Source organism: Solanum pennellii, chromosome 9, assembly GCF_001406875.1.
Source record: "Solanum pennellii chromosome 9, SPENNV200".
Classification (NCBI taxonomy): domain Eukaryota; kingdom Viridiplantae; phylum Streptophyta; class Magnoliopsida; order Solanales; family Solanaceae; genus Solanum; species Solanum pennellii.
Genome location: NC_028645.1, coordinates 6,647,342 through 6,667,909, shown reverse-complemented (window position 1 = coordinate 6,667,909; position 20,568 = coordinate 6,647,342). Strand labels below are relative to the sequence as shown.

Below are 20,568 nucleotides of genomic sequence, written 5' to 3'. Positions count from 1 at the left end.
GGGGACCAAGTTTCTCCGATCACCTTTCTGTTATCTAAAGAGCAGATCAAAAAAGACAACGAAAGGGACCAAAATATGGACAAGATCATGACAAGCCTTGATATTCTATACAAATATGTCATGGGAGCATGCACCCATAGCGTCAATTCTGTGGCAATTGGGAGTACAAATCCTGATGACATTAAGTTTGAAGCTTTATACAGTGAAGGGGTAAACTTCTTAGCAAACCAAAGTGTTGGTTACTAATCGAACTACCCAAGGCAGGGTGGTAACCAAGGTTGGGCTAGAGAAGAAGGATGGAAGGATAGAAACCAAGAAAAGAGAGATCGAAATATGACTTGGAAATATAGGGAAAAGGATAGGTATGTGTCTCCCCGTGAGTGACAGAAGCCCAAGGATTCAGAAGGTGGCAGATTGAGGAAATGCTCTCACGTATTCTCAACAAGGTTGAAGGGTCAGAAAAAAATGCTAAAAGGTATTAAAAAAAATATGTATCTACCCTCAATCAGACCGTCACCTCCCATTCCTTTTGGAATATTAAGTTCCTCAGTAATTTAAACAGTGAACCAAAACTCCAACTTATATTTGTATAGGTCCGTTTTGAAAACTGAAATAGTAAAAAATAATTGAAACTAGTTTTATCTAATTTGAAATATATATGGTTTTAACTAGGCAACCCTTGATCCTAAATATTAAAACTTCATACCTAGTTCAAATAAACAATACAAACAATAACAATATATCCAATGTGATTTTATAAGTGAGATTAACGGAGGTAGGATTATGAAGACATTATTCCTATCTTTGTTGGGTTGAAAAGTTTTTCTTGATAGGGAACTAATGTGAAATAAATGTAATCAAAGCAACATAGAAAGAAAATAAGTCGACAACAAAATAGCTTGCTAGATAAACAAACAAATGAAGTAACATCGAATAGTGAAAATTAGGTAAATAAGATACTATACGTACACTAAATAATACTACAACACTCGGCTACCAATTTTTTTTTTTACATTTATCTTAGGGTTATATCCTTGTTGAAGAGGTGATATGGTGTGCCTAATTATCTCCCCTCCCCCCTGTTTCTTATTTGTCTTACCTATACCTCTCGTCAAACTTCTCACACCTCCTTAATGATGCATATGTGCTCCTTTTTTTTCACGTGTACGTACCACCAGGCTTGCTTTCTTAAATTTTTCTACTACAGTGTCCGCTTCAACCCTGTTTTATATAACCTCATTCATAATATTATCTCTCCTAGTATGTCTACTAATCTATTTAAGCATCCTCATCCTGCTACCTTCATCCTCTAAACGACATTTATATTCTTAACTGTTGATCACTCTACTCATATAACAAAGTAGGTTTGACCACCACTCCTTAGAACTTGGATAGAATTTCCAAGTTCTTACATAAATATTGGATCTGGTTGCCATGTTCCGACACAACTATGAGATCGGATTGCCACGTTCCGGCAAGCTAGCTGGAATCGGATACCACGCCGATGCACTAACAACTTTTAGATTGGGTTTCGTTAGAAGACCAATGATGTGTTAAGCATGTGAAATGTGTTGTCGAAATACCATGTTGATAATGTTGTATATGTTGATATATATGCATATGATTATAATATTGTTGACTTTTTTATATTGCACTAGTCAGATAGCCACGTGAACCTACCATTACACGGGGGTTGTGTATTGATTCTGCACTTGCTCTTATTTTTGTTGAGTACAGGCAATCTTCAAGTGGTTACTGACAGACCTCGCTTAGAGGATTAAGGATTATCGCATCAACTTGAAGAGTTAGCTGCTTTTTTCAAGCTGCCATGGGGATCTCTTTCATCCATGTCCACCAATTTCGGAATTAGACCTTCACTTTTTGTTAGTTGGATAGTTCATTAGTAATTTCTTGTTTAGACTTGATTCTTCGTTAGTAGTTTTGGTATATAAATTTTCAGGTTCTAGGTTTATCTTCTGCAAATGTTGGTTATTAGATCTTTTGTTTAAAAGTGGAACTTCGTTTTTAGTCATTTAACTTACTTTTGTAACTTAAATGCATTAGTTTTTGAAATGATTGATTGAGATGGATGGTAGTAGGGGTTATCCCACAAGCTTGTAAGTGTGTGTGTCAATCACGACGCGTTTGGGTCGTGACATAGTTATATAAAATCAAGAATATAGAAAAAAACTAAAATGCATATCTTAACCTATATGCATGGAATAACTTTTCTTATTGAAAAGAAAGTTGAAGTGGTGACTTTCTTCAATACACTTGGAAAGAAAATAAAAAGAATTGTACCCATCCAAGGAAAACATATTATAAAAAATATACTCGAATATATTTAACTAGTATTAATTCATCCCAAATCTTTTTGATCATATGATAAATAATTTTATTTTTCTTATTTCTTTTTTTCTATTACATCTAGCAACTAGAAATGACTAGAAAAGAGGTTAAAATATGGAAATATTTATTTTTGGATTAAATAAGAAAAACCTAGAAACTTGTCTAAGTTAGGAAAGTGACTTTTGGTCATTTTCAAATGACCATATCTCCTAGCTCAAGATGAGTTAGGTGTAGTTCCAGATATGGTTGAAAAGCCCTTAGAATAATCTTTCCAACTGCAATTTCGATATCATATGAATGAGATATGCCTTCCGGAAGTTGGGTTGTTTGATTAAGGAAAGTCTCCAATCCGGATTTGGGATGGGAAAGATTGTCTTTTCCTTACCTAATTTAATTAATTCATTTTTAGAGATTTATTGGGGTAAAACAAAATTTTGTTCAATTTGGATAAGAATTACGCTTAGGGCTTGGAGAAGAGAGAAAAGAAGAGGAAGGTAGAAAAGAGTCAAGGATTCGCCAAGAACGTCAAGCTTTGCGAGTGGAATTCGTCTGGGGTGATCCCTACAAAGGTATGTGAGATCGTTTAGTGTGGTTCAGTTCACCCACACACCAAACCTGTTACAATTCAGTGATTGGTGAGTCGTTTACATGTTAATATGTGAAGTGCTTGAAGAACATTATCGAATTCTTGTTGGTTGAGTTATTGAATGTCTAGTGTTGATTTGGTTCGTGTTTCCAGATTGTTTTCAAGTTAAATCTATTGGGTATTGAAGGTACTAATGATCGTAAGTGTTTGGGGAAAGAACCATGGAAGTTTAGAGGCTTTAGAGATGAAAAACGAAGGAGAAAAGTCGTGAACACCTCGGTACAGGGGTTGGGGCGTCGCGCCTTCCATAGCCCCAAGGACAATCTCCGTCCATAGGACCTTGGAGCGCCGCGCCAACCAGATCAGCCAACCTTGGCCTCTGAAGCTTGGGGCCTGGTGCCCCACGCCTCTCAAAACGCCAAGGATGCCAGATCACCCCCATTCTTTCCCCACCTTTTCGAACTAGTTCCTAAGTGATGTACCCGTGTTTCTTAGTTAATTCCAACACTCTCAGTCTAACACCCCAAAAAAATTGAACCAAGACTTGAACCCTTCTTCATATTGAGTGAGATTTTCGCAAGGAATTTATAAAATTTTCAGAGTTGAGATGGATGTAGCACCTTAAGTTCCAAGAAGAACCAAAGAGAAAAGCATTCAAGTCATTCTGAAGTTTTTCTTAAGTTCTGGTCAATTTCAACAGGCCATAACTTTTAGTACAAAATGAGTTAGGAGATCCAAAAGATATGAAATTAAAGCCCTTCCAGTCTTCTTTTCCAATGCCACCAAGTTTGTTAAATTCAGAGCTCTAAGTAAATGTTATAAATATTTACTAACATCGTACAAACCTGGCAGCAGCTCCGCGATGGCTCTACCACACGCAGTCAATACAACCTTCACTGCCCGGTGAAAGATGATTCTGACTCCCAGCTCGTTTTAATTAATTCTTTTGGGGTATTTTAGTCCTAAAAACCCTTAGAAGGCCGTCTAAATTTCCCAAAACATATAGAAAATCAGTTTTCACATAATCAAACTCTCTTATTCAATCCAAAGATTCTACACTCAAGAAAATCAACAAACGCTAAGGCTAAGTTCATCTTTCAAGATTTCCTTCAAGTTCTTAAAGAAGATGATTCCTTTAGGTATGTAAGCTTCCATAGTGTTAGGTTTTTTCGCCCACACGCCACTCATGTAAAATTTTAGCCTTAAATTTGTTCTAAAAGTTGAAGCATTGTTGTTCTGATATACATATATTCATTAATTTGCTTTCATTCTTGAATTAGGGCTGAGATTGATAAGTTTCTTGAAGAAATCGAGTCGATTCTAGATTTGTGTTTGATTAGATCCTTGAGTACCTGTATTGGGTATCTAAATCTAAAAAGAAACTCAGCAAAAGAATATAATTTAGGCGAATTGGGCTTAGAAAAGGAGGAAGAATAAGTAGGACCTGTTCCTTCAGTGTGCAAAAAATTTTCTCCGCGTCACGAAGAGTTTGCAGACTCCACTGTTTCAAAAATTATTTTGGGCAAACATTTGAAATCATCTCTGTATCGCGGACTTGCTCCCAGATGGTGTTTTTCAATCGTTTCTCATGCTTAACTATCTAAAGACACTCACAAACATCAAGATATAATTTCTACCACAAATCATGACCTTGAATTAATAATTCACATTCAAGGTAGAGCTAAGAGTTAAGTCTTAAAGTTCTTTTGAACATTGTCTTTGAATCATTTTGAGGAGTCTCATAAACTTTCTAGAAACTTGTTTCAAGACTCGAGCAAGTTAGTATGAGAGTGACGAGAAAGTATTCACGATTCTACTTCATTATCAAGAGATCTTACATATCATGAACCATAACTCTTAAATTCATAATTCACATTCAAGAGAAAGTTAAGAGTAGAGTTCAAAAAAGCTTTTGAGTTCAATTATGAACCCTTTGAGGTAAACTATCGATTTGAACTAAGTTTTGAGAAAGTAAGTAAGAGAAAGAATTCATGAGTTCCATAGTATTATGTAGACCATCAAGTCGAGTTGTGTCATTCCCATAGTTCCGCATGAATTTCATAAGTTGAGCATCTTTCAGAGAAGTAGTATCTTCAAGTTCTAAGTCTTGAGAATTGTGTTCCTTATTCCTTTTGAGATTATAATTCTAATAATAGGACTATTGCATGTTAATGAGGAAGTCCTTGAGTTGAATTGTTCATGCCCATAATTCCACATGAACACTATAAACCGGAGAGTCTTGAGATGAGAAGTATTTTTGAGTCCTTGGGTAAAGTAGTTCATGCTCATAATTCCGCGTGAACCCTCTAAGTTGAGCATTCTTGAAAAGAATAGTATCATTGAAGTTCTTGATTTATATCCATGTTTATTGAAAATCTTGCATTGAGATGTTCATACCCATAATTCGACATGAACCATATTTTAAGAAATCTTTTACATATGTCTTAACTTTGTTTTAAGACTAAGTGTTCAACCTAAGCTAAGATTAAAGAGCTGAGATCATTTCTCAAAAGCTATGGGGACTTATATTCTAAAAGAATTTATAAATGTTTTCACATTTAATATAAGAAGATACTGAGATTTCCCAAAAAAAATTTGAGCAAGAAAAGGGAACATCAATTCCAAAAGAGAGATTTTAACCTAAGTTTTGAGTAATTATCTCACACTAAAGCAAGAAGTTATTTTTAAAAACATATGAGCTAAGTATATTTTTGGAGTAGTATTGAGCACTGATATGGGGGTTCGAGTTCGTATTAACTCAAGTCTCCATTAACCATGTAGACTTCATGGGTAATAATAGATCATACTTTTTTAGATGATCATATAAGATAAGCTAGTGGGTCCACTAAGTTAAGTTAGCTTCCTATACTGATGTCAAGGCATAGGTCGGTCCTTGGCAGCGCGAGGTGAAGTGTTGTATCATCATTATAACTCTTAAGTGATCGTTGTTAGTTAGAGAAACTCCCACATCAGTAGTTTCATGGTTCCTTAAAAGGTTCTGCTTAATATGAATGGGGGTATGGGACTTCATTCATGCATTGCACAAGTAGACTTTGACAGGAAACATGGTATGTCTTTTATGATAAATTCTATTACCTTATTATATAAGTAAAGTTGAGTTTGTTATTGCATTTTCTTTAACGAACTAAGTTGCTTTTATTGTTTAATAAAGCTATCCATGTATTGCATTTTTTACTATTTCATTATCATTGAGTATCATGAGCTGAGTGTTTCAAGTCGAGCATCATATCTTTGAGTTGAGCATCTAATCTCTGAGTTAAAAATCTCATCCTTGAGTACTTTTGAGTTGCGTAAGTCTGAGTACTTTTGAGTACTCCTTAAGTTGAGTAAGTTTGAAAATAAGTAATGTTTCCATATTTACCAAGTTCAAGCTTATGTTATGCATTAGAATTCCCCTTACATGCTCGTACATTCCACGTACTGAGCCATTTGGCCTACATCATCCCATGATGTAGACACAGATATTCAGGATCTTCAACAGAAGCTTCATTGATACATCTGAGAGTTCGATTTAGGTATGGTGAGCCCCTTTGCTTCCGGAGGATTTCATTTACTTTTCAGTTTAGTCAGGGTGTCGTGGGTCTTGTCCGACTTTCATCTTTATCTGTTGAGGCTTCATAGATATTCAGTATAGTTGAGAAGTCTGTATTATTCATTTATTTTGTAAATGCTTTAAAGATTAAAGTTGTCTTTTTATGGTGGGTTGTATATATTTTACTGTACAAAGTTTTCGTTGGACTTAAAGTTTATATTTATGTTTTATTAACTTTTATTTAAGTTTTAAGCTTTTGCATGCTTAAGTTAGTCTTCTGCTTGTAGCCAACTAGGAAGAGAGTTTGCTTTGGGAACAGCAATGGTTCTTGAGTGTCATCCACGTCTAGGGTGTAGACTGGGGTCGTGACAAACTTGGTATAAAAGCACAGAGTTCAAGTGTCCCAGGATATCTATGAATCCATGTCATGTAGGATCTTGATTATGATTGTGAGAGCCCCACTTTTATAAATGAGGGACTACAGACATTTAAGAAAATTTTCCCTTCTATTATACTCATAATCGTGCTATATAGCTAAGTCATAGAGATCTATTCTAACCCGTACTTTCTCATATTCATTTTACCACTCATCATACTAGAGGTGGTTGAAATGTAAAGCTTAAAGATCTTTATGGATGAAATGTTCTTAAAAAGAGTCTTGAAAAAGTCAGAAGACTCTAGAGGGTGTTGAGAGAAGCCCTAGAGAAGGTTAAGTGTTCAGTTTCAGATGAATTCACCCATATTCATATGAATCGTGCATTTGAGCTAAAATCGAGTTGTACTCTTTTCCTTAAGTTTTATTTTAGATACGATCCTTTTAAATAAGTATGCTTGGGTAAGATTTTCACCCAAAAAGGGTAGCATGAGGTATGAGATCATGAGCAATAGTAGTGAAAGAGCCCAGAGTTAGACGAAAGTATGCAAAGGCTTAGTAATCTTAAAAAGGGAGATAGTGTTTTGAAGAGCTACATTATTATAGTCATGCACCCAGTCTGTTATGAATGAGGAGTTTTCACTTATGTGATGAGTTATGAAGATTACATCATAGAAGGTAGAGTGTGTTACAGCTAGTAAGGAATTGGTGATGAAGTGTCATTGTGTAGGAAATGACTAAGAGTAAATGGTGAATAGAATAGCAAGAGTATTCATGAGGTGATAGCTCTAAGATAGGCTTATGATTTTGAGGGAGAGACCTTAATATTCAAAGTGTTATAAAACTAATTAGGCATTGATATATAGTGAATGAGTGAATAGTACCCGACTTGTGAAAGGAAATGTGATAGTAAATTGTAAGTATGAATTCTAAGAGATGACGATTGACTATTTGTCATATAGTCATATTGGATGAGTGTTTCTGAGTTTGTAAAGTAGGTGAGCAATCATATTGATATTTGGGTTTAGTTATGAACATTAAGCTTGAATTTGAGATGAGTTTCATGATTCAAAGAATGGTAACATGAGGGTGATGATGTTAGTCTTGAGATTTGATCTAGAAAACTTGTCATAGAGTAGGTGAGAAATTGAGGTGATTAGTTGCAATAGATATGAGTGATGCAATTGAGAAACCCTAACCTTTAGATAAGGGAAGCGAAGTGTGGCTAAGTCACAAAAATAGCAAGAGCATAAACAAGTATACCAAGAGGGTATGTAATAAGAAAAGGTTAAGAGAAACCCCTTAGAAAGAGGTCTCACTACCTGATTATAGAGAGTTTGGTAGCCATGAGATGAACTTCTCCCAAGTGTTAGTGTAAAAGAGAAGGTAGACCAGTCTTAGAGATGTGGAATAGGTCCATAACTTTCAAATGTTAGCTTTAGACCTAAGGGGAGTTGATACAATGAGAAATCAAGTCAAGTGTTTGAGCGTACGTTAGTAATGAGTTCCAAAGAGTTTGGGGGATATATATTTTTAAAGGTCGTTTTAGTAATGAAGTTGTTAGAGTACTAAGCTTGAATGAGGTGGTAAAGAGTAGTAATCTTGGGATGAGATTTCCTATAGAGAGGTATAGAATCCAAACTAAGTATTTGGATAAAGCTTGAATATAGTAAGAGCATACCATTAGACGTAGACCTTAGTAAGAGTAACCCATTCCATACCCAATCCAGTCGTCATTTGAGGACGAATGATCCCAAGGGGGAGATATTGTAACACCCCATAAAAAATTTTAACGAAGACTCGAACCGTTCTTCATAGTGAATGAGATTTTTGCAAGGAATTTAAAAATTCTTCAGTGTTGAGGTCACTAAATGTAGCACTTTAAGTTCCAAGAAGAACGAAAGAGAAAAGCATTCAAGTCATTCCTAAGTTTTTCTTAAGTTCGGGTCAACTTCAACTGGACATAACTTTTAGTACAGAATGAGTAAGGAGATCCAAAAGATATGAAATTAAATCCCTTCGAGTTCTCATGTCAACGTCACCGAGTTTGCTAAATCCGGAGCTGTGAGTAAATAATTATGACTGGTTTACTAACATTGCACAAAACCTGGCAGCAGCTCCGCGATGGCTCTACGCGGAGCCAATACAAACTTCACTGCCCGGTGAAAAATGATTCCGACTCCCAGCTTGTTTTAATTAATTCTTTAGGGGTATTCTAGTCCTAAAAACCCTTAGAAAGTCATCTAGATTGCCCAAAACGTATAGAAAATCAGTTTTCACAAAATCAAACACTCTCATTCACTCCAAAGATTCTACGCTCAAGAAAATCAAGAAACGCTAAGGCTAAGTTTATCTTTCAAGATTTTCCTTCAAGTTCTTCAAGAAGACGATTCCTTCAGTTATGTAAGCTTCCATAGTGTTGGGTTTATTCACCCACACTGCAATCATGTTAAATTTCAGCTTTAAATTCGTTCTAAAAGTTGAAGCATTAATGTTCTTGTTATATATTCATGAATTTGCTTTCATTCTTGATTTTAGTTGAGATAGATGAGTTTCTGTAGGAAATTGATTCGATTCTAGATTTGTGTTTGATTAGATCCTTGAGTACATGTATTGGGTATCTAAATCTATAGAGAAATTGAGCAAAATAATCGAATTTAGGCAAATTGGGGTTTGAAAATGAGGAAGAAAAGTCAGACAAAGAACATGTAATAAGTCTGCGTTGCGGACCTGTTCCTTCAGCGTGTAATATTTCTCTCCGCATCGTAAAGAGGTCGCGAACTCCACTGTTTCAAAATTTATTTCGAGCAAACATTTTAAATAATCTCTGCTTTACGGACTTGCTCCTCGGATGGTGTTTTTCAACCGTTTATCATGCTTAACTATCTGAAAACACTCCTAAACATCAAGGTATATTTTATACCACAATCATAACCTTGAATTATTAATTCACATTCAAGGTAGAGCTAAGGGTTAATTTTTAAGAGTTCTTTTGCACATTTTGGGAAAGTCCATGTGAATCATTTTGAGAAGTCTTCTACAATTTCTAGTAATTCGTTTCAAGACTCGAGCAAGTGAGTATGAGAGTGATGAGAAAGTATACATGATTCTACTTCATTATCATGAGATTTTTCATATCATGAACCATAACTCTTTAGTTCATGATTCACATTAAAGAGAAAGTTAAAAGTAGAATTCAAGAAATGTTTTGCGTTCAATTATTAACCCTTTGAGGTAAACTATCGATTTGAACTATGTTTTGAGAAAGTAAGTAAGAGAAAGAGAAGTGTCGTATTCATGATTTCCATATTATTATATAGACCATTAGTCGAGTTGTGTCATTCCCATAGTTCCACATGAACTTCATAAGTTGAGCCTCTTTCAGAGAATTAGTATCTTCAAGTTCTAAGTCTTGAGTATTGAGTTCCTTATTCCCTTTGAGATTATAATTCTAATCATGGGACTATTGCATGTTAATCAGGAAATCACTATGACACTTCATATTTATAATATTCAAATAAACTTGTATGTTATTCTTATGTCTTTCATATATAAACTCAAAGACTTATTTAAAAGAGATATTTTTTTAAAATATTGTGCCGATAGTTCAACTTATACGTGCAAGGCACGTGAGCAGAAACTATTTAAATAAAAACACAACAAGATTGTAATGTTTAACTATTCTCCAACTTTTATGTTTTCTCTTTTTTCAACACTAGGACATGAGCGTCAATAAACTTTATAAGATATCATTTTACGTCATCAAAATCAACGTTTTAAAATCATAATCTATAGAAATTATGATCTTCATCTCATCTTCATTGCAATTTCAGTGCTTCCTAGGTCCCATCATTGTCGTTGAAATGAACCACACAATATAGAAAAATAAATACAAATGTTAGAGGTTGCACACAATATGTATAGGCAAAATTGGTAGTATAAATTTATTAGAGTTTTACCTTATTTGAAAGATGAATTTAAAATTTAAAACAAAAAAAGATTCATACGGATTGATATAGAGTTTCCTTCAAGAAAATAATCTAAAATCGCCTTAAAAGTAATTTGATTAAGAATATAAACATTTATAATACGACATGACCTGATTTTTTTTCATATCTTGAATGGCAAGTTTCTCAGTAATGCTCGTAGCTTCTTCCAAAGTCGAGTCAGACTTGTGCCCTTGAAAGCTTTGTGTGCCACTTTTCTTCATTATTCTGCACAAAATGAAATAATTGTGCAATCAATGAATTAATTATTTATCATAGAAAATATATTTTTCTACGTGAAATATCTAATTTAATTTCGTTATGCATAAAAAAAAGTACATAAACTTATACATGATTTGGTATATGGTAAGTGTGTATGCATTTTTCTGATTGTTGCATTGTATTGTAGGTTAACAAAAATTGTGTCATAGAGGGTAAGTACGTACTTTTCTAAAGGAGTATTTATATAAAATAAAAAATCATATAAAAAATGATCACTGCAAGATTGTCACATGTGATGAGTTCAATAGCAGGTACTAATATATCATACAACTTTGTTACAAGAAGAGCTATCAATAATAATATCAAAAGTGGGAATGGCATGTCAAAAAAGGTTGTCTAGTGAAAGTACTCTTATTTTCTCAAACAAAATTATATGTGAACTTAAGTTTCTTCAAATAGTAATAGTTAGTTGGATAGTGTAGTTTGTTATTACGGTCACTTATTCAATCATGACCAAAGAGAATGTTTTTACTCATTTTTGAGTCTTCCCTCATTTATAAGATGTGTTGAGAAGAATTTTAAGTTGGACCATTAGATTTCTATCTTATGCTGGCATAACTCAGTTAGGCAAAAGTATCTTATTTGCCATACAAATATTCTAGTCAAAAGTTTTCCCACGACCTAAGAAGATCATACAAGTCATTTGATCTATTTGCAATAGGTTTTTATAAAATGAATATGTTGATGCCCCTAAAAAAGTATTGATTGCTTGGGAAAAATTATGTTTCCCCAAATCTATTGGAGGTGTGAACTTCCTAGAGGTATACAACAAAGTGGTTCTTGAAAATCTACTATGAAACTTATGCAAGAAAAAAGAACAAACTGTGGATGGTGTGGGTACATAATTATTACAGATGATCATATCATACTATACACTAGCCAAACCAAGAGATTACATGACCTAATATACATCCTTAAATATGATAGATAATGCATTGGTTGTTTTTATGAAGCTTGAGCAATACTTGGGGCCAACTGTCCAAATCTGCTAGTTTTTTGTTGTAAAGTACTTTAAATACTAAATTTTATATATAAAAAGTACTTGTATGAACGATATATTGATACTAAATCATAACAATGAAAAGTGAAAATACATATCATTTGTTCATGGTTTGACAACAAATTAATAAATATAAAATCAAAATATCTCAATTGGCAAGTCAAAGAGCAAGTGATGTATCATGTTCTTTAATTGATCATTTGATGATAAACTTCGAATAATATAGGAAAAGATCATTTAAAATAAAATCAAATTGAAATTAAAAAAAAAAAGATTTACCTTGGGCCAGAATGGTCTTTCACGCAGTTCTTTGAAATAAGTGGTTGTTTTCTTCACTAAATCAATCTCCTTCATAGTTTCCTTAATTTCTAACTTCAATTTATTTCCAATAGCAATACTCACATATACAGGATTTTCATACCTGATCTTAGCCTGAACAAATAGGGTTTCAGCCATTTTTGCCTTTTTCTCATTGTCAACAACAGAATTAAGCATTTGTATGATAGTGCTTACTTTGTAGAATCAAATAACTTTGTTGAACTCTTCAACTTTATTGGAAGGAAAATGGAGCTAATGGAAAATTTTTCTCACATCGTTTTCTTTGGTACTTACATGTTGTACATTTACCCCTTGCAGTTGCGCGCATCATTCATCTTTGTCACAATTGTTAAAAAATTAGTCCAAAATAATTACTTAATAGAGAAGTTTATTCCTTATATTTGTCTCTCTTACCATGAAATTGTAGAAGAATAGAGTTGACTAATCATATTATATAAGAGATAATCTAATTTGACATTTAGAGTTTGTTTGACTTGGCTTAAAAAATAGCTTTTAAGTCAAAATATAAAGTTACATTGAAATAACTTTTAAGTCAAAAAATAAAAAGTAGGAGGAGGCCTACTTTTGATTTTTGTCTTATTTTAAGTCATTTTATATCTTGTCAAACACTCACCAACTTATTTTAAGTCATCTTTGACTTATTTTAAATTACTTTTTATACTTTTCAAACACTTTTAGAAATCAAAAACTGACTTTAAAATAGGTTTGATCAACATTTAAGTCAATCCAAACACCCTCTCAATTAGATATTTAATAGATTTGAATGTTTTTTCTTTTAAAGGTTAGTGATATGTTTATCTTTTTTGTACGAAATCTTTCGTGCTAGTAAATATGTTCACATTTGATTGACTAGCTTAGTTTTGTGTGTCGCGTATGAATTGTATATCTACCAATAAAAAAAATTATGTGTAACAACAATTGACTTCAATATAAATGAAATACTTATTTAAATAATAAATAAATATCATTAAGTTGATATAATATTTGAATTTTAAGTGATTGAATATCTTCCAAACCAGTCAAAACAAATATTGTAGCGAAGTTACTTATATAGTTTTTATAAACTATAGATATTTTATTGTAAAAGAAAAAAATTAATTATATAATATTTTATCCAAATATCCAGTTGAATTATAAAAATGCATAAATACTTGAAAGCACTTTGGATACATCTGTTAAACTTGTGCACTTACCAATGAGTATAATTCAAAAAATATATTAAATGAAATATTATTAAATAATATATGCTAGTTATACAACAAAAAATATAAAGAATATTTAATTTCCTGAAAATGATAAAGATTTATGATATTCAATGAGCTCAAAAAAGAAAAACAAAATACATTACAAAAGTTTTCAATATTCAAATGTCATCTAAAAATAACATACATCACAAAAGTATTCACCGTTCAATATTATAAGTAGACTAATTATTGTTTTGTAGCAAGATATAAAATTCACTAAATACATAAAAATGATACGCAAAAGAATATTATATAAAAGAATAATTTCTAAATATTATAAGATGCTCAGTAATTTAAAGATGGAAACAAAACTCTAATTAATACTAAAACATAATTGAAATTAGTTTATCGAATTTGAAATATATATGGTTTTAACTAGGCAACCTTTTATCATAAATATTAAAACTTCATATCTAGTTCAAATAAAGAATACAAACAATAACAATATATTTGGTGTGATTTATAAGTGAGATTAACAGAGATAGGGTTATGTAGACATTATTTCTATCTTTGTAGGGTAGAAAAGTTTTTATCGATAAAACATTAATGCAAAATAAATCTAATCAAAGTATCATAGAAAGAAAATAAGTCGACAACAAAATAGCTAGTTAGATAAACAAACAAATGAAGTAACATGTAATAGTGAAAATTAGGTAAATAAGATACTATATGTACACTAATAACACTACAACACTCGGCCACCTATTATTCTTTTTACCTTTATATTAGGGTTATATCCTTAGTAAGTTGAAGAAGCAATACAGTGTGCCTAATTACTTCTTCACATGTACGTACCACCATGCTTGCTTTTTTAATTTTTTCCACTACGGAATTCATTTCAACCTTGTCTTATATAACCTCATTCATAATCTTATCTCCTAGTATGTCTACTAATCTATTTGAGCATCCTCATCATGCTACCTTCATCTTCTAAACGACGTTTATATTTTTGACTGTTGATCACTCTACTCATATAGCAAAGTACGTCTAACAACCACTCCTTAGAACTTCACTTTTTATCTATGGTGACACATTCTTATCACACAATACCCTAGATATGAAACTCCATATCATTACTCCGATCCAATAATATATAATGCATGTGTGACATATTAATCATCAATCTCTCTGTTTTCTTAGATTATAGACTCAACATATTAGGAATTCGTCTCTTAGGTATAATAATTATCAATTTTCACTTCCACAAACGCTTCATGCATCACATCTTGGGATGAACAAAACTATATCCAAAATGGAAGACACCTAAAAAGGATAAAAAGGCGGATGATATTCCATTAAGAACCTTCCCTATTATGGTTGATACATTTGCTTTTTTTCAGGAACTCGATAAATTTAGCTTGAGAAAGAAATCCGAGACAATTTAGAGAGAGTTATGGCATTTCGAACGTTATAATATGACCCCACTGATTCAATCAAACTAGGGTTGTAATGTGCAAAAGCTCCCTTCTTGTTATGATTATCTATATAAACTAATGTAACTTATGACTTGCATCTTAGAGAGTGATATATAGACCCTCAACTCATACGAAGCATATAAATAATAATAATAATAATAATAATAATAATAATAATAGAGAAAAAACCAATATCAATCACAAACAGTACAATAATCAAAGCAAGGGGAGATGCCACATCACATATCGTCATATATATATATATATGAGTTCACAAGAGTTAAGAGTTTCAGCAAACTGCAAAACTCAACTAGGTAACAGAAAATACATAGGTTTAGGTAACAGAATTACGAAAACTATTATGTTTGAAGTGTGCATGTGATGGACCAAGGAAACGGTGCAAGCCAGAAATTACATAGCTTCAATCATCTTCATCCTCTTCGTCTTCATCGTCCTCTTCCTCTTCTTCGCCCTAAGGATTATCAAGCACTAGTAAATCTGATAGAAAAATAACGCAGCTACTATAACAAATGAGTCTACTTGAAACAAAGAACTCTTGTTTCCAATTAAAGTAGCATAGCACTTACGGTAATAGATTGAAGTCCCATATGAGGATAACGTATAAAGGTTTACACATCAATTAACTAGCTTCATAATAGATAAGGCACTATATTTCTTGCCTTATCAAAGTTTATTGAGCAGATGATCAAATCACAAAACTCAAATCAACTCTGTTACGAATTTGGCAATAATTTTGTCGAAAACCACCAGCATCTATACTTGCCTTTTAAGGCACAAGTTCTAGTTTTCAATGTCCCTCGGACTATACAAGTTCCATTTTGGATCAAGCATTAACATCCAAAGTTTAACATTTAACATCGGCTTCCTCGGCCTTTTTGCGACCAAAAGTGCACTTCTGCATCATTAAGGACAAAAAGGGCATCCCCCCTCCCCGCCACCAAGAAAAGGGCCTAATGAAATGACTAGAATGATCAGTGAAACTATTCTCTAACATCCTTAAGGATGGGAGGACTGTGAGCCAACTACACTCTCGTTTTAACACCCCCAAAGAAGGGGAGCAACCGTGAGCCACAACAGTCATGTCAACACAAACATAAATCTATTAGATGCATTTATGCAAGCATCGAGTCAATTAAAAAACACACTAGAATTTCGTAAGCTATTAGTACCTGTCCACTGTCCTCCGCATCTTCATCATGTACCTCAGGCTTTGACCTTTTCTCTTTTTCTTCTTCTTTTTCTTCTTCGTCCTCATCATCTGAGCTTTCCACCTAATTCCATTAATGAAGTGAGAAGAAAGAAGCCTCTCTTTCCAGCTCAAAGATCATACAAATCTTAAAACAAAAACAGATTATAGGAAGCTTACCTGCTTATTGTTATAAGCATTCATGAGTTTTCCATACTCTGCCTTCCTTTTTGCAGCTTTGGCTTCATATGGTGCTTTTTCCTTTCACCAAATAGAACCAAACTTATAAGTGACCTCATTACATTAAATATGTAGATTTTGTCCCATAAAAAGAAAGTTATGAATCCATATCAATCTTCAGCAAAATTATTTAACTTGCATAACAATATGACAATGTGGAGTGTATAAAATGGTCATTATGCCAAATTCGTTACTTGGATCACTAACTTATAGGAGATGAAGAATACTTACAGCTGCACTCAAAGATTTCCACTTTTCTCCTCCAGCTTTCCCGACCTTTAAATATAAAATTAACAATTTCTCAGGACAATTATTAAATGAAGCAATGCTAATGAAATAATCATCAAAAGCTTACAGCAGAAACAGCCTTCACATTAGGATTCTCCTTTTTAAATGTCTTCCTGAATTCCTCACTGCAATAGCATGAATGATCATTTGTCGGTTACAGAACATAACTATTAACATGCAACTAAATATAGTTAATTATAAAAAGAAAACGAAGCCCCTACAGGAATACGAAAAAGGCACTGGGAGGCCTCTTAGGCTTATTAGGATCTTTCTTTGCCTTTTTATCCTTTGTGACCTTCTTTTTGGCGTCCTTCAACGTGGCTTTTCTCTTCCCCATCTTTCTGAAAATAAGAGAGACAAACATGATCTGTCACTAAAAAAATATGCCTTTTTATCACTATGCTACAACATACTGTCAAAACGAAAATTCAAGAAACTCCATTTCCGTATCCCAAAATGTAGTATCAGCTAATATTTGAGTAAGATCTATGCAGCACTAAAACTACTCACATATAAAGCCAGAATAACAAACAAACTTTAAAATGGTACTCACTGGTCCTCAACAGGCTTCAACGCCGACCTTGTTTCTTTTCTCAATGCACCTTTTCCTTTTCCACCCTTCATTGTAACTTAAAACTGCCTAATCGAAAAAATCAGCCCAAGTCAAAACCCCATCAATGTGCATTTTATATTTGAACAGTGTGATAAAAGTTGTTAAGTTACAATCCTTTCCAATATAAAAGAACCAATACACAAGCCGATATGAACGGCGCCAAATAAAAACATGAATAATGCTCATTGTGCACAAAAAGCACAACAAGTAGTTGTCGTACACTCTATTCGGATGTCCGTGAAAAGATCAACTCCTTAACCAAAGATATATGTGTTTTCATCTATAATTACCTGCAGAATTGACATTTTTTTCAAGGAGATACTATACCTTGTTACAATAAGCGAAAAACTACTAAAAGTCTAACAAATATAAAAAATTTGAACCCATAATTTCGTAAGTGCAAATTAGTTCATTATTAAGAACTTAAGGTTGAATCCATCAACGTAAAATAGACTAGATTCACTACGAGAAACAAAGGTTTTTCCCACCGCTAATCAATGGAAAGTTTATGCTATAAAACATGATTTCCAACAAACCAACTCACCAGAAAAATGCACGATGACAAAAAGTGAAATAACTGGAAGCTTCCTAATTTTCTCATATGAAACATTTACTACGATTCAATCGAGATAGCCACTAAATAGTGAAATTGGTTCATGTTAGAAAAATAACTATGTTACATATCTCTACATGATCTCACAATACCAATTTTAAGTAAACCAAAAACTACTTCAATAAATAGGGAAAAAGAAAAGGTAAAAATACAACAGTAATAAAAATGGATTAAAAAAAAAGTAAAAGATGTATCAGCAAGATTCCTTTTGTATATATACCCAATTCCAGGGGAAACATAAAAATACCCAATTTGTAGAGCAAATTTCATCTCCACATAAGAGTAAAACAGAAACAAAGAGAACATCAAAACTTAATCAACCACAATGAAGCAAAATATTACTAGTTCTTTTTTTTTTTTTGCCAAATAAGTAATTACTGCTTCTAGAAGTTTCTCAATTACAAAATTGAAAAATTGTTAATATAAAGAGAAAAAGAGAGGAAATTGATTACCAGAAGAGGAAGATAAGAAGGTGTTGGCAGAAGCACCGAAAGTGAAGAAGAAAAGAAAACAGAGCTCTAAAAAGCCAAAAAGAGAAGAATCAAGTATGACCGAATAATAACAAAGTAAACTGACCGGATCTTCCGGTTCTTTTTCGATACTTCCATCCATATACAAAAATAAAATGAGTCAAATTGCTAATAAATATTCTAAAGTCATAATTTATTATTTTAATCATTAAGAATAGGAATATAGATGATAATAAACTGTTTATTTTTGAGAAAATTACCACGATAAGCAAACTTATACTATTTAATTATTCATCTATAGTTTGCTATAATTATCACTCGCGATTAACATTATACATTAATTACGTGAGCTGACTTCGAGTTTGTATAATTAGTCATGTTTGTATATGTATAATTCGCCAGGATAATATACAATTTTTAGCATATATACATATACAATTCAGCTCTCTCCCACTCTCTGTCCTCTCTCGCTCGTCTTCTCCTCCTTCTCTCAATCTCGCTCGCCTCTCTCCTCCCTCTCCCAATCTCGCTTGCCATTTATACAAATGTATATGTATAATATACAGTTATATACAATTATATACATATACAATTCACCTCTCTCCCATTCTCTTCCCTCTCTCGCTCACCTCTCTCGATCTCACTCGCCTCTCTCCTCTCTCTCCCAGTCTCGCTCGCCCCTTTTCTCCCTCTCCCAATCTCTCTTGCCATATATACAATTACATATGTATAATATACAATTATCTAACCAATATACATATACAATTCACCTCTCTCCACTCTTTTCTCCCTCTCTCGCCTCTCTCCTCTCTCTCCCAGTCTCGATCACCTCTCTCCTCTAAATAACATGTAGCCCACAAATTGTAATTATCAAACTATAGCTATAGAGAGTAATTAATTATTTTTAACTGACTATATGTGAAAATTTCCCTTTATATTATACGTTCATTTTATTTTGATCTTAAAAAAGTTTTAATATGCTTTATAAGGTTTATAATTACATACATAAATTTAGTATTTTTTTTATAGCTAGGCATAATGTATAAACATGATTATTAATTTAACGTTAGTTGGCAATTATGATTTTAACTTTTGGTGTGCACAAATAGGCACTTAAACTAGTATAAAATTGAGAAAATGGATACATTCATCCTACATGACAATTTTGTGTCATACGTATATTGTGTCATGTAGGACATTTGGGTCTACTTGTTCAATTTTATATCAGTTTAACTGTCTACTTGTGCACATTAAAAATTGAAAGACATATTTATTTATTAAAATTAAGTTAAGGATCATGTTTATATATTATATATTTTAGCTATACGTTCTAGTTAATACGATGATTAGAATATGCATCGGTTCATTTTTATAGTTTGCAAAGTTGAATGCATATATTTAAGAAAATACATATTTTAAATAATTTTTTTTTAAAAAAAAAATGTGTTTAAGCACTTTGTGATGTTATACATACAAGTATACAACCGAGAAAATAATAAGAATTTTAAAACATATATAGATCACTTCCTTATTTTAGAATCTATACGGTATTGCTATTAAAAATAATTTATTTTGAAAAGTATTTTTTAAAACTAGTTTTTCAAAAAAAGTACATAAAAACAAGCAATTTTATATTGGGTGAATTCATTTAAAAATTATTTTTTTATGACAACAAAAATTCAAGGTTGCTATTTTTGTGCGCACACGATAAAATTATCGCTTTTATGCAATGGCGCACAAAACACATAGGAGAGGTAACTCACACTAGACAAGCATACGACGAGCTCGATCCAGAAGGAAAATCCCTTGCTTTCGCTGGCAAGAGATTTCATTTGAAAAATGTTTTGATAAGCAAATTGTATTTGGATAATCTTTTTAAAAAGAAAAATATTTTTGAGAGTCAAATACGAAAATGACAAGTACCCATACACTTTTAATATAAACATTACTTATAGAAAGAAATTATTTAAAATAGTTATTAAAATATATTCAAATTTTCATCAATATTGC

At 32.6% G+C, this 20,568-nt stretch overlaps 1 protein-coding gene and 1 long non-coding RNA gene across 4 annotated transcripts; both read right to left on the bottom strand.

Moving 5' to 3' along the window:
- Nucleotides 1-10,716: 10,716 nt before the first annotated feature.
- On the bottom strand, nucleotides 10,717-12,707 carry LOC107030946. Its single transcript, XR_001458169.1, has 2 exons — nucleotides 12,409-12,707; nucleotides 10,717-11,075 (listed from the first exon to the last, which is right to left on the bottom strand). It is a non-coding gene; the product is annotated as an uncharacterized LOC107030946 (long non-coding RNA).
- Nucleotides 12,708-15,319: 2,612 nt separating this feature from the next.
- LOC107029349 (high mobility group B protein 1) lies at nucleotides 15,320-18,680 on the bottom strand. 3 transcript variants are annotated; one of them, XM_027919438.1, is made up of 9 exons: nucleotides 18,541-18,589; nucleotides 17,696-17,765; nucleotides 17,416-17,498; nucleotides 17,084-17,203; nucleotides 16,930-16,987; nucleotides 16,806-16,850; nucleotides 16,515-16,595; nucleotides 16,318-16,419; nucleotides 15,341-15,599 (listed from the first exon to the last, which is right to left on the bottom strand). In XM_027919438.1, the coding sequence occupies exons 3-9, from the start codon at nucleotides 17,484-17,486 to the stop codon at nucleotides 15,549-15,551; spliced, it is 528 nt and encodes a 175-aa protein (XP_027775239.1). In that variant the 5' UTR covers nucleotides 17,487-17,498; nucleotides 17,696-17,765; nucleotides 18,541-18,589; the 3' UTR covers nucleotides 15,341-15,548. The 3 variants fall into 3 exon arrangements, with proteins under 3 accessions (XP_015086228.1, XP_027775239.1, XP_015086227.1); XM_015230742.2 differs by lacking the exon at nucleotides 17,696-17,765 and having other exon boundaries at nucleotides 15,320-15,599; nucleotides 18,541-18,671; XM_015230741.2 differs by lacking the exon at nucleotides 17,696-17,765 and having other exon boundaries at nucleotides 17,416-17,502; nucleotides 18,541-18,680.
- Nucleotides 18,681-20,568: the final 1,888 nt, after the last annotated feature.

What these genes read in the sequence shown, in the direction of transcription:
- LOC107029349 (XM_015230741.2), bottom strand. Translation starts at nt 17,486, where the DNA reads ATGAAGGGTGGAAAAGGAAAAGGTGCATTGAGAAAAGAAACAAGGTCG. An exon ending in TTGAAGCCTGTTGAGGACCA is followed by an intron (nt 17,204 to 17,415) that starts GTGAGTACCATT and finishes TCTTATTTTCAG; the next exon opens with AAAGATGGGGAAGAGAAAAG. An exon ending in ATGTGAAGGCTGTTTCTGCT is followed by an intron (nt 16,851 to 16,929) that starts GTAAGCTTTTGA and finishes TTATATTTAAAG; the next exon opens with GTCGGGAAAGCTGGAGGAGA.